Raw genomic sequence first — 13,513 nt, 5'->3', positions numbered from 1 at the left:
TTGTTTTGCACCGGAGTCGACATTTGTTATTATTCCGCATGACGTAGCAGGGCATTTGGCTGACGGGTGAGGAGCAGGGAATGCTCTGTTGAGCGAATTGCTAGGGACTGACGGTGCATCGACGTCCCGAACTACTTTCATGGTCCATCCATCTATTCCCGCCGTGATGATCCATGTGGCTTGTAGGGATTGTCGACCCATCATGTATGCTTCCGCTGCGCCACGGTATGAAGACGGGCGGCTGGTGGGCTGCCAAGCAGTGACGTGGTGGTCATCGCACCGGCAACGGCGTGTTGACACGCCCCAAACATTGACCCTCGAGTCATGGCAGGAGCGATCCGTGCACTAACTCAACACCAACTACTACTATGCACCTGGTGTACATTGACCGGTCGCAACAGCTCTGGCGATCTTACTGCCCCTTAATAGGAGACCAACTGGACGACAAAATGTATCCGCTACATACAACCGCCTCGGCACCTTCCATGCGTGCATCCGCCGAAATCTCATATGCACACATGTCTCCACCAACACCCATCAACGATGACCCGGGCAATGTCAAGGTGGTGGTGCGATGCAGGGCTTTTGTGCCGAGAGGTGAGCATCTCCTACAATTTCCATGTATCGTCGCATACTAATCTGCTTGCAGAAAAGGAAAAGGGCACAAAATGCCTGATCCGAATGGACCCAGCCACCCAGAAGACGACGCTATATGCGCCCGAGGATAGCGACAGTAACGGACGCCGGTTTCACGAGGACAAGGAATTCACCTTCGACCGCTCATACTGGTCGCACGACGAAAGTGACCCGCACTATGCGCACCAGGAGGATGTATACCGCTCTTTCGGTGAGGAGTTCTTAGATCACAATTTTGCCGGCTACCATACCTGCATCTTTGCCTATGGTCAAACGGGTTCGGGAAAGAGTTACACCATGATGGGCACGCCGGAAAACCCAGGCCTGATTCCGCGAACCTGCGAGGAGCTGTTTGCGAGAATAAGGCATGAGCCATCGCCCAACACCAACTATCACGTCCAAGTATCCTACTTTGAGGTTTACAACGAGCACGTACGTGACTTGCTTCAGCCCAGGACGAACCCGCCCGTCTACCTCAAGATTCGTGAGAGTCAGAAGGATGGCGTCTATGTACAAGGCCTGACCGAAGCCGAAGTCAAGTGCTATGCTGACGTCGCGCGCCTGATGAAGATTGGCGACATGGTACGTATCCAATCTCTGTTGTCTTATAAACCCATGCTAACACCTGCATAGAGCCGGACAGTCGCTTCTACTAAAATGAACGATACTTCATCCCGTTCCCACGCAGTCTTCACAATCCGCCTCAAGCAAATCACTCATTCTCTTCTTTCAGACGAGACCATTGAGCGTACAGCACGCATGCGTTTGGTTGACCTTGCTGGCTCGGAACGTGCAAAGTCGACAGAAGCCACGGGTGCTCGTCTGAAAGAGGGAGCCCAGATCAACAAGTCTCTCACGACACTTGGTCGAGTCATTGCTGCCCTGGCTGATCCCCGGCGGCACGGCGCCAAAGGACGACGACCACGTGAGGTGGTCCCATACCGTGACTCAGTGTTGACCTGGCTTCTCAAAGACTCTCTTGGCGGTAACAGCAAGACAGCTATGGTTGCGTGTATTGCTCCATCCGACTACGACGAGACTCTGTCCACCCTGCGCTATGCTGACCAAGCCAAGCGCATCCGCACCCGTGCTCTCGTCAACCAGGACTGCATGTCTGCTGCACAGCGAGATGCTCAAATTGCCGAGATGTCGGAGCAGATCCGAAGTCTACAGGTGTGCGTAAATGCTGCTAGCCAGCGCAAGAGGGAAGAAGCGACCGAGCTGGATGAGTACCAGAGGCAGGTTGCACTCATGCAACGTCTTATGGAGGAGAACCGCCAAGTCTCAGCTGCAAAGATCAAAGCACTCACTTCGGAAGTCGAGGAGCTCCGCCCGCTCAATGCAGCTCTCCGTGCAGAGATTGACACATTGCGACGCCATCTCGCTCTTGCCCTTGGAGAGCTCAAGAACCCTATCGTCCTGCCGCCACCGCGGGAGCTTGGTACACCGGACTTTGAGAACGGAGAGTGGCTGGGTGAAGGAGATGAGGTGGATCGGTCAATGGGAGCTGGTGGTGACGCAGAGGCCAGTGATGACGATTCTGATTCAGGTTACGATGAGGGTGACCAGCACGATGAGCTAGCACAGGAGCTGCAGAACGAGGCGGAGTCATTCCTCCAAGATCTCGGTCTGTTCCGCAAGAAGGTTGGTAGCGATGTGGAACGATTTGGAATGCACGAGAAACTTGCCGGTATGATGGAGAATGGACTGTAAACGAATGCGGCTAGGGAGCTTGCTACCTTGATGGAGTTGGGAAAGGACACAGGATGAACTTCGATTATGGATGCATGAGCGACGGCGTTATTCTTTCGATACGAGCAACACAGGCCCGAACGTAGATAGTAGTATATAGTTGTGCCACGATGAATGAAATACGTCTCACACGCCCTTACAACTAGTCAGGTCTCTCATACTTCGTCTTCTTCGTCAATGCAGGCATGCTTGTTGGCTTCATGTGCTTGTTCCTCACTTCTTTGAGGGCTCTTCACATTTATATCAGCACAAATACTCTCCCTTGAATTTCTATCACGGCATACCTTCTCAGGGGTAGCTTCCTGAACAGCTTCTCGCTTACGAGGGCGGCCAGCACGAGGGGCATCTTCAAGGTACTCAGGGAGTATCTTGATTATAGACGCATTTGGATCAAAGCCTCGCCGGCAGGCTCTCCTGTATATTTCGTTGATCGTACGTTGTGGAATGCCTGTGATTGTGCTGATTTGGGCGGTTGATTTGCCTCCGAAAGGTGACTTTAACGTAACAATTGCGGCACGGGTAGAGAGATCTGTGTTTGGAGCCATGGGTTATTTGAAGTGGATACCACGATGCAGCAAGTGTTTACACGTCTCCGGATTAAAAGGACGTTTGTATTACTGCGAAGAAAGACGGTCCGAATAAACCGCTGAATGCCACCTCCGTACGTCGTGCATATGTGATGTGACAGGCCTCGGCGAGTGTCTCGAGCTATGACCGCAACTCCAAGCACGCTCCAACCAGGCGCGCATCGGGCTTCCGACCACTTCGCGCCGTGGTAGCCCGACGTCCGCGACCAAACATGTCCAAGCCAACAGCCAACTGGGAAAAGGTCGGCGACAAGTTCTACAGAAAAGTCCAGCTCTATCAAGCCGTCTTCGACCAGGACCTCGAGCTCGAGAACTACCATGTGGTGGGGGCGCCGTATAGCGGTGCTGTAGGTAGGTATGTCCCGCTTGCCTGCCATTGACTGCGCATACCTGCACTGGGGTTGGGCTGACTTCATTAGCCATATACCGCGATGAAGAAAAGCTGCAGACATATCGTGGACCAGGTCCGTCCAAGTCGAGCATCGACATCTACAGCTGCGCAGGCAAGCTGATCCGAAGCATCAACGTGCGTCACCTCAGTATCAACTGCGAACCTTTACGAAGGGCAACACTGACAGCCTCTAGTGGGACAAGGGACCCATCCGGGGCTTGGGTTGGTCCGAGGACGAGAAGCTGCTTGTTGTCACATCGGACGGCACCGTGCGATGCTACTACGGCCTGCAGGGCGACTTCGTGCCATTCACACTTGGCCATGATTCAGACCAACTCGGCGTTGTGTCGTGCAAGTTCTATAGTACTGGCTTTGTTGCGTTGCTGGGAAACAACCACCTCATCTCGGTCACCTCGTACACCGAGCCGCGTCCAAAACTTCTTGCCATCCCACCGACCGACCCTATTATATCCTGGAGCATAGTCCCACCTGCATACTCTCTCTCGCGCTCGGTCGAAGTCATCCTTGCCATCGGAACGACACTTTACGTTGTGGACGCAACCGAAGCTGAAGACAGGAACTTTGATGCTGGGCCCTTCAGACACATCAGTGTCAGTCCGCGTGCAGAGTTCCTCGCGTTTTATACCGAAGATGGAAAGGTATGGGTTGTCAGCGGTGATTGGAGCGAGAAGCTCAGCGAGTATGACAGCAAGATCAAGACAGTTCCCAAGGACATGGAATGGTGCGGCTCAAACGCCGTTGCACTGGCGTGGGAAGATGAAGTACATCTGATTGGTCCCAGGAGTGCTGCAACAAAGTTCTACTATGATACTTGGGTACACCTGCTGCCAGATATTGACGGCATCCGCCTTCTCACAAACGATGTGTGTGAGTTTATCCAAAAAGTACCAGATGAAGCGGTCGACGTCTTCAGGCTTGGCTCTGACTCGCCTGCTGCAAATCTGCTGGAGGCCTCATCTCTCCTCGAGCAAAAGAGCCCAAAGGCAGACGATCTTATCCAGCTTATACGACCAAGTTTGGGCGAGGCTGTGGATACCTGCATCAAAGCTGCTGCGCATGAGTACAATATTCATTGGCAGAAGTCATTGTTGAAAGCTGCCTCATATGGAAAGTCCGTGTTGGACTTATACTCATCTGATGACTTTGTCGATACCTGCGATACACTACGAGTCCTCAACGCTGTGCGCTTTTACGAGGTTGGACTGCCGCTCAGTTACGATCAGTATCGTCGCATGACACCCGAGAAACTCATTGAACGTCTCACGAATCGTAGTGAATACCTCTTGGCACTGCGAATCGCCGAGTACCTGCATCTGCCAGCCAATCAGATTCATGGTCATTGGGCACAGCAAAAGGTTCGTGTTTCGACAGACCCGGAAGAAGAAATATGCAGCTTGATTGTCAAGAAGCTCCATGGAAAGCCAGGCGTGTCCTTTGAAGACATTGCGCGGGCAGCGTATGATGAAGGTCGTGTTCGCCTTGCAACGGACCTACTAAACTACGAACCTAGAGCGGGCAAGCAAGTACCCTTGCTCCTGAACATGAAGGAAGACAATATTGCGCTTGACAAGGCTATCGAATCTGGCGACACGGACCTGATCTACCATGTTCTCCTCCATCTGCGCAAGAAGCTACCGCTTGCATCCTTCTTTCGTGTCATCAACAGCCGACCGGTCGCCACAGCTCTTGTCGAATCGTCAGCTTGGGATCAGGATCGTGACCTGCTGAAGGATCTTTACTACCAAGATGACAGACGACTCGATGGGTCAAATCTCCTACTGTCTGAGGCCCTCTCGCAAGACAACCAGGCTGCCGCACAAGACAAGTTGAAGTTGGCATCGAAATATCTCCAAGACTCTCGCGAGAGTACAGCTGTCTTCCAACGCCAATCTATAGATGATGCAGCCAAGCTTCTTCGTCTCCAAACGCAATTCGAAAATGACCTCAATGGACCCAGGGACGCCAGCCCTGGTAGCACATTACCTGGCCAGACTTACATTGGTCTCTCGGCGAACGAAACAATCTTCCAACTTATTCGCCAGGGTCATACCAAACGAGCTCAAAAGGTCCAGTCAGAGTTCAAGATCAACGACAAGACATACACGTACATCCGGCTCCGGGCGCTAGTCGCAGCACGCCACTGGATCGAGCTCGAAGAATTCGCCAAGCAAAAGAAGAGTCCTATTGGCTGGGAACCCTTTTTCAACGAGATTCTGGGCGCTGGCAACACCAGAGTTGCGTCGGTATTTATACCAAAGTGCACATCGCTGTCCGTACCTGAGCGCGTGGAAATGTGGACCAAATGTGGCCTGCTAGTCAAGGCAGGAGAAGAAGCATTCAAAGTCAAAGACCGGGAGTTGCTCGAAGAGATTCGGGCCAAAGCAGGCGGAAGTGCAGCTATTGAAGTAGAGAGGTTACTTGGCATGTTGCCCCCGAGCAAGAAATAAAGAAATGGGGGATCATTGCGTTGCGGAGGAGATGGAATGGGGGCACGCTGTATCTAGTACTAATGCAAAATTATTCGTGCCGATCATGAATTTCGTGGGAGCCCCCCTTTGGTCCACTCCCTTTCTACTCGCCTTTTTATTGAACCCTGATGTTAGTAGTACAGTACCTCCGATGTAACTAATGTACTATACGCCCACCAGAGAAAAAACACAATTCAGCCCTCACCGTCATTCCCTTTACATCTGACTAAACAAAACCCACCCGGGTTGTGGAGACCAAGACCCAACAACGCGCATGCGGCCCACAAGATGTGGAGGGCTTCTCAACGACCGTAACCAATCCTAGCCGTTTATAAGTAGCTTGGATCAGGAAGCAATCAACACTTGCCGACACGCATACGTCGTTACCCCGCATTTTCTTTCCCGAGATCGTCTGCCCCATTTTTTTTCTTTCTTCCTTTGGCTCTGGGGGTGAAAAGTTAAACAGACGTTAAACAGGGTTTACTACAGCGCGAGATGCAACTTGCATCTCGGTGTTGTATCGGGGCGAAGCTACTGCGAAAGCTACTTCTGTCTCCGGCCCCCCCCCCTCTTGCGACATTTGTTTTCTGTCATCTTTTTCAGTAAGTCAGGGTGGAGATGGGGGGAAGGGGGGTGATCGCTAGGGAATGCCAATGAGCGGGATGAATGCGATGCGGATGCGCAAGCAAGTCCGGGGGGCGGTTAGAAGTGCGGAGGTGGTATATATATAAGTGACTTTGGGGTAGTATGGCGGCGTCTAGTAGAATAGTTACGCAGCTCCGAGGGAGATTTTTTTTTCTCTTTAAAAACGGGCTTCGCAATGACGTTGTCTATACTGTCTCGTTTCGCGCTCGTAGCAGCAGCAGCAGCAACGGCATCCGCCACGTCGTCGCTTCCATACTCGGAATACATTCTCGCGCCCAAATCTCGGACGGTACTCCCCGTCTCTATACACAGTAGTAATGGCTCCGTCGCGAACCCCGAGGCGCTTCTCCGGGGAGCAAGCAATGGCAGCGCGGTATTCACCGGAAATGCATCCACAGCGTACGACTTTGGGATCAACATCGCAGGCATCGTGAGTGTGAGTGTAGGCGGTAGCGTGGATGCAGCCGGGGATTACATCGGCGTTACCTTTTCTGAGAGTTCGCTATGGATTAGCAATCGCAGTAGCGATGCTACTGCTGATGCCGGCAAGGATGAGACGCTGTGGTTTCGCGTCAATGGAACGGGCAAGTATACGGCGCCCAGGGATAAGATGAGGGGTGGGTTCAGGTATATGACGTTGGTGCATAATGGTACCGGGAGTTTGGAGGTTACGGGTGCGGAAGTGCATTATACGGCTATGCCGCACTGGGCAGATGATGCGATTGGGAATTACACTGGTTATTTTCATTGTGATGGTAAGGGATATTTTTTCTTGGCTGGAGCTTTTACTAAGGGAGTTTTTTTTTTTGCGCAACTTTGGCTAACGAGGAGTAGATGAGCTGTTGAATAGGATTTGGTATGCAGGTGCATATACGAATCAGTTGTGTACCATCCCACCGGATACGGGTAATGCTTTGGTGCATTTGGGGGAAACGGGATACTCGAGGGAGGATGATCAGAGTCCAGTTAATGTTACGTGGTATAACAATTATACGATCACTCAAGGCACGAGTACGTTGGTAGATGGAGCGAAGAGGGATAGGCTTGTTTGGGCTGGAGGTACGTTTTACTTCTATGACGGTTCATCTGAAAAACAAGAGAATGCTAACAGAACCCCAAAGATATGGCCATTGCTGTACCTGCAGTGGTTGTATCCACAAACGATGTCGTCTCGATTGAAAACGCTCTCAACTCACTCTTTGCTATTCAGAACCAAACAACTGGTACGCTGCCCTATGCCGGTCGACCTTTTATCCCTTTGGTGTCGTTTACGTACCATCTTTATACCTTAATCGGTGTAGCGGATCACTACCTTTATACTGTAAGAATTCACTCCCTCTTACCCATATCCCCTTTTACAGCGGGCTGACTGTTTTGTACAGGGCGACATGTCATACCTACAATCTCTCTGGGAGCAATACAAATTTGCTCTTTCATTTTCACTTAGCAACATTGATTCGACTGGTCTCATGAACGTGACTACGCCCCAGGACTGGCTCCGCCAGGGAATGGGCGGACACAATATCGAGGCAAATGCCATTCTTTACTACACACTCTATCAAGCCATTTACCTTGCTGGCGCTATCAACGACACTGCCAATATATCTGATTGGCGAGAGACGGCCGAGCGCATCAAGACAGCCGCCAATAAACTCCTCTGGGACGAGGAAGTGGGCATGTACAAGGACAACGAGACAACGACACTAAATCCTCAGGATGGAAATGCCTGGGCCGTTGTCGCCAACCTTACTCAGAGCGCAGAACAGAATTCTTTGATAAGCAATCGTCTGGTTGAGCGATGGACAAAGTATGGTGCGCCTGCGCCAGAAGCCGAAGACGCCATTTCACCATTCATCTCGGGCTTTGAGCTGCAAACGCACTTCCTCGCACGCAACGTGACAGCTGCTCTGGACCTCATGCACTTGCAATGGGGTTTCATGCTCGACGACCCGCGCATGACTAACTCAACCTTTATCGAGGGCTATAGCGTAACTGGAGAGTTGCACTATGCGCCGTACATTAACGACGCGCGCATCAGTCACGCACACGGCTGGGCAACCGGTCCTACATCTTCACTGACCCAGTATATTGCCGGCGTACAGCTGTTGACAGCCGGTGGAGCAACTTGGCGCATTGCTCCCAATCTGGGTGACAGTCTCAAGTTTGCAGACGCAGGGTACAGCACGACGTTGGGGTTCTTCGGCGCAAAGACTCAGATCCTAGATGACAGCAAGGTAGTACTGGAGTTTGAGGCGCCCGAGGGAACGACGGGCGAAGTCCACGTTCCTGTGCTGAACTGCGGTGGCCGGGTTACCTTGATGAAAGCGCGGAGTCAAAGTGAGGACTGCGCCGTGGATATTAGCGTGGGCGCAGGTGAGCAGGAGAGCGTAGTGTTGCAGGATGTGCCTGGCGGCAAGTGGACAGCTACGTTCCAGTGTTCGGAGTAAGTTTTCCTGTACTATAATATCTGGTTTCAATAAATCATGTGTCAGCTGTGAGCTGTTTTTCTTGTCGTGTAGGGTATGTATACTAGCCACCCTAGGACAATGGAAGACAACATCTCCTCTTTTCCAGGTCGCGTTCCCGCACTAAATTCTCAACATATATGTGTCCCGGCGAATACTCGCGGTTTTTTGTCGTATTCCGCGGACAAAAGTGCACCCCCCCCAAGCCCGTGTTATGCCTTGATTTGAAGTCTTGGATGTTGTTGTTCCCCAAGGAACCCGCCCGTATTTACTCAATATCCTCGCAGAGTGGAGAGAATCCGGTTTTCTGTTATGCGGCTGATGGGCCGCGAACGAGATCGGGAAAACTTATGGGGCTGATCCATGTAGTGGGAGGAAGATGTAACCGTAAGCGACATGGGCGGCTCCTTTACGGATAGTGCGCCGATAGCCGTGGTTACCTGGAGTAACATGGAGAACTAGACATGCCGTAACAATTTCTGTTGCGCGATGGACGGCGTTTGTGTCGACGGAGCAACGAGTGACATGGCAATTGTATCATTTGAGATACTATGCGCTTTAGGTATGGGTCTTGATGCTCCATTGATTTCTTTTTTCAAGGCTGACTGACTCGCGATGTAGACTACTCTTACCAAGAAACTGGTTGTGGCGGACGACGGCTCATGTCGTCGCTACTGTTACGGGCGTAGCGATGGGCGATCCATGTACTGATCGACTGAGTCCCAGAAGTTGCCGTATGGACTCGATGCTTATGTGTTGTTGTTATTGTTATTGTTGTCAAGGAAAAAAGCCGGTAGACAGCCTGCTCTTACATCTCCAGTCAAGTCTGGGCGGGATCAAGGATATTACATGCACGTCGTCTTGTAATACATGACAACAACGAGCCGGAAAAGGAAAATCGGCCAGCGCCACGCAGGAGGATGGCGATGCACGATTACCGGCATGACCCTTGAGCTAGCAGCAGTTTGCCGCGCTGTCGAACCAGTACCCCGCTCTAAGCGGCCGACAGCAGGTTGGGTGTGAAACAGGCGTTCCTATGAAGAGGCGCAATGGGTAAGGCGGGAGGTTGCCCCTCGCAACCGAGGGCTGAAAATAGTCCGGGGGTAGAGGGGGCCACAAACGCCTATGACCACTAGGCCGCTGGCAACTTTGATCTACAGCCCGACCTCTCAACAGTTGCATCACTGCTTTTCTGTATTCACTCTTTTATTTCTTGCCGTCTTGGAAAGGTCCCAAAGACGTGTGGTGCGCCCGCGTTGTGTTGTTCCTCCGTCGCTGTTCCCTCGTTTGCACTCCACGCACGCGACTCCGACGGCATTCTCCTATAGGAAGCGCGCGCGCTCATTTCTTCGCTTCTTCCCCACTGTGCCTACCCACCACGACAACGCATCCACGGCTCTGCTTTTAACCGAAACTTTGTATGCGCCTTGGAATATTGCGCTTGCGGGGCTGCAGACACCATGGACACGAGTTACCTAGCCCAGCAGGTCACGACAATCATTGGCCAGCTGCACGGCCTCTTCGACGAGATCGGTGTCCCCAGCCATGAGCGAGACTCGCGCGAGGCAGAGGTATGCGACAGGCGCACATGCCCGTTCTTTATGCGACTGCTGACAGTCTGGTAGCTCTTCTCTGCACTGTCCGAGACGCTGCACAACCAATTGCGCCAGGTGACCAACGAGAAACATGAAATGACCGAGGAGGCCCATCGCCTTCTCAAGACGATCCGCCAAATGGAGGCCTCGCTCGACGACAGCAGGCCAAATCCGAATTACGAAGACCATGATGATGATGACGCCATTACCTTCCCCTTAACGCGCTGTTTGCAATCCCTAAAGGAGAAATACAACTCGGTGAGCAGGCGACACCAGGAGCGCTTCGAGCAAGTGCGAAAACTGGCCGAAGCACTCGAGTCGTACGCATCCCACCTCGAGTCGTCGTTTGTACAGATCAAGCTCCCGCCCACTGCGCCGAATGCGACCGTTTCGCCCTCGTTTGACATCTCCCCGGCTTATGTAACCAAACTCGACAACGAGTTCACGCGCGTATACGAAGAGTACACACGGCGGATAAACACAGTCCAGGTAGTCTGCCAAGAGATTATTCAGCTCTGGGCCGAACTCGGTACCCCCCAGGCACAAACCGATGGCGCCATTGTCAAGTACTATCGCGACTCACCCGAACAACTTGGTCTTCACCAGGACGATCTCGACGAGTTACACGCCAAAAAGGAACGCCTGGTCGAGGAAAAGCGCGGGCGCGAACGACGACTCGGACAGCTGCGTGCTACGATTGAGGATCTCTGGGATCGCCTAGGAGTCGAGGAGCGGGAGCGCAAACAATTCCTTACGAGCAACCGCGGATGCGGTCTCCGCACCATTAACGAATATGAGGATGAGCTGGCCAGATTGAACGAACTCAAGCGGCAGAACCTACACTTGTTTGTTGAAGAGGCCCGGTGCAAGCTGCAGGACCTATGGGATGCCCTGTACTTCTCCGAGGAAGAAATGTTGGATTTCACACCCGCCTTTTCGGATGTCTGTAGCGATGCACTGCTGGCCGCACACGAAACTGAAATCGCCCGACTCGAAGCCCTAAAGGAACAGCGACTCCCTATTCTGCAAAAGATTGACCGACACCGCGAACTGATCAAAGAGCGTGATGAGCTTCAGCAATCGAGTCAAGACGCAACACGTCTCATGGCCCGCGGCAACAAGGGTGAGAGACGTGACCCAGGCAAGCTTCTGCGTGAAGAGAAGATGCGGAAGCGCATCGCAAAGGAGTTGCCCAAGGTTGAATCTGTAAGTATATGGCGCCTGCGAGGCAAATGACCAAGCTAATGCCACTATGACAGGATCTGAAAAACATCCTAGAAAACTGGGAAGATGAATATGGACGGCCATTCCTGGTGCACGGCAACCGATACCTTGATGAGTTGTATGCCGCTGCAGCGAAAGCAGCAGCAGCTCCACCCCGTGCAAAGACGCCTTCAAACAGTGGGATGCCGAGCAAGTCAGGGACAGTGTCGAGGAACGCTGCTCCTAGCCGTGCTGGGACCATTCGCGGTGGAGCACCGCCAACGCGTTCGAAGACTCCTGTGTCCAACTACGGCGCAAGTGTGTCGAGACATACCATGTCCAGCTCTGTTTCTTCTGGGTTTGGGACTTCTGTGTCAACAATATCATCATCATCCTCAATAGCACCGGCGCAGAAGAGTCCATCCAAGATACCATCGCGCTCGCAAATAGGCGGCACACAAACCGGCAGGAACTCACCTGGCCATCGAGCGGCACCCTCGCGAGAAGACTCTGCGACAATGCGAAGAAAGGCGCCACCCATGGCACCTCCGCCACGGATGAAAGACCTCTTCATACCCCCGGAGCCAACGGCGGTGGAGACTCCGATGAATCGGTTTGCTTTCAACCGTGGAGAACGCAGTGAGAGCGTTGTGCGTAACGTGCCACCAGAGGACCCGTACGATGACGGATCGTATGTGAGACACAGCCAGACAATGAGCGGGGGCTATACTCCAACCTACACTCCCACATACCCACCACCATCATTGTCATCGGGAAGTAGCCGACAAATCTCACAGACATCGTCGACAGGGACGGCTGGCACGGGGGTAACGATGCAATCTGGGTCTGAAAACTGGGAGACATTCAGTGAACAGTCGGACGATGCTCCCGAGGAAGAAGTCGACTTTCATCAGTACCGGCGGCAAATGAAGCGCTACACACCCGAGGGTGGACACGCCTCTACGCCGCGGGCAATTCAAGGCAAGAAGGTCCGAGGCATACGCAACGTAGGGGGACGAGAGTCGCCGAGTGAACACGAGGGCAGCATGGTGCGGGTGGTTGAAGGGTCTGAAGCGGGGTGGACCGACGACGGGGACGGGTACTAGGAGAGCGATGCTTGTTTGCACCTCCACCTGGGCGCTTGTACGAGGCCATGTCGAAGATGACTGCATGCTTTCCGGCAAAAGACGACTCACCACGCTACGGCTGCTCAATGTCTTGTCCGTTTTTTTCTTCACTTCTGGTTGTGCTTCTTGTCCGTTTGGGCTGTTAGGCTAAGGTTAGTGCATGCACTCCTTCCCAGGAAGCGGCCTGAGGGTGAAAATTTTCACTAGAGACTCACGGCCTCGTTTTGACCTACAGAGCGAGTGGTTGGGAGATTCGCCACGTACAGGGCGAGCAGGAGCGAGCAGGGGCATGCAAACGGGCTGCACGTCAGATTGCTAGTCAAGTGCTCCTTCTGTTTGATGCACTGGTGCCCTATGTTTTTTTTTCGCGCTTGAGGAGCGGAGGCGGGCCCCCCTTGGCTTCTTCATTTGTTCAAATTATTGTGGTCTTTTGGGTGAGCGGCTGAATTGCGGCGCAAAGGGAGTGGTTCATGGGAGGATTTCTGAGCGCGATTGGCGCAGTTTCCCGCTTTCTTGTATGCTTTTAATTGCTGTTATTTCCGGTTCTTTGTGTGTGAGCGTGGGGCAGAGGGGCATTGCATGCATCCAAGCTTGGTGCTCGGAGTGGAAGGAAAGATGAAAGG

General features: G+C 52.8%; 2 protein-coding genes across 2 annotated transcripts; both read left to right on the top strand.

The window, feature by feature from the left end:
- Positions 1–449: 449 nt before the first annotated feature.
- Positions 450–8,947, top strand: PSV08DRAFT_411375 (vacuolar protein sorting-associated protein; the record flags this gene model as incomplete). The annotated part of the gene is made up of 11 exons (XM_066093887.1): positions 450–597; positions 650–1,218; positions 1,270–2,263; positions 3,168–3,326; positions 3,395–3,501; positions 3,561–5,729; positions 5,994–5,997; positions 6,725–7,255; positions 7,335–7,559; positions 7,622–7,821; positions 7,883–8,947. 11 exons carry the CDS (start codon positions 450–452, stop codon positions 8,945–8,947), a joined length of 6,171 nt encoding a protein of 2,056 aa, XP_065948710.1.
- A 1,478-nt stretch (positions 8,948–10,425) lies between these two features.
- On the top strand, positions 10,426–12,869 carry PSV08DRAFT_185294 (microtubule associated protein-domain-containing protein; the record flags this gene model as incomplete). The annotated part of the gene is made up of 3 exons (XM_014221963.1): positions 10,426–10,536; positions 10,591–11,766; positions 11,820–12,869. 3 exons carry the CDS (start codon positions 10,426–10,428, stop codon positions 12,867–12,869), a joined length of 2,337 nt encoding a protein of 778 aa, XP_014077438.1.
- Between the last annotated feature and the right edge of the window lie 644 nt (positions 12,870–13,513).

Source organism: Bipolaris maydis, assembly GCF_028858645.1.
Source record: "Bipolaris maydis strain C4 unplaced genomic scaffold PSV08scaffold_11, whole genome shotgun sequence".
Taxonomy (NCBI): Eukaryota; Fungi; Ascomycota; class Dothideomycetes; order Pleosporales; family Pleosporaceae; genus Bipolaris; species Bipolaris maydis.
Note: the sequence above shows the minus strand (reverse complement) of the source record. Positions and strands in the feature narration are given on the sequence as shown.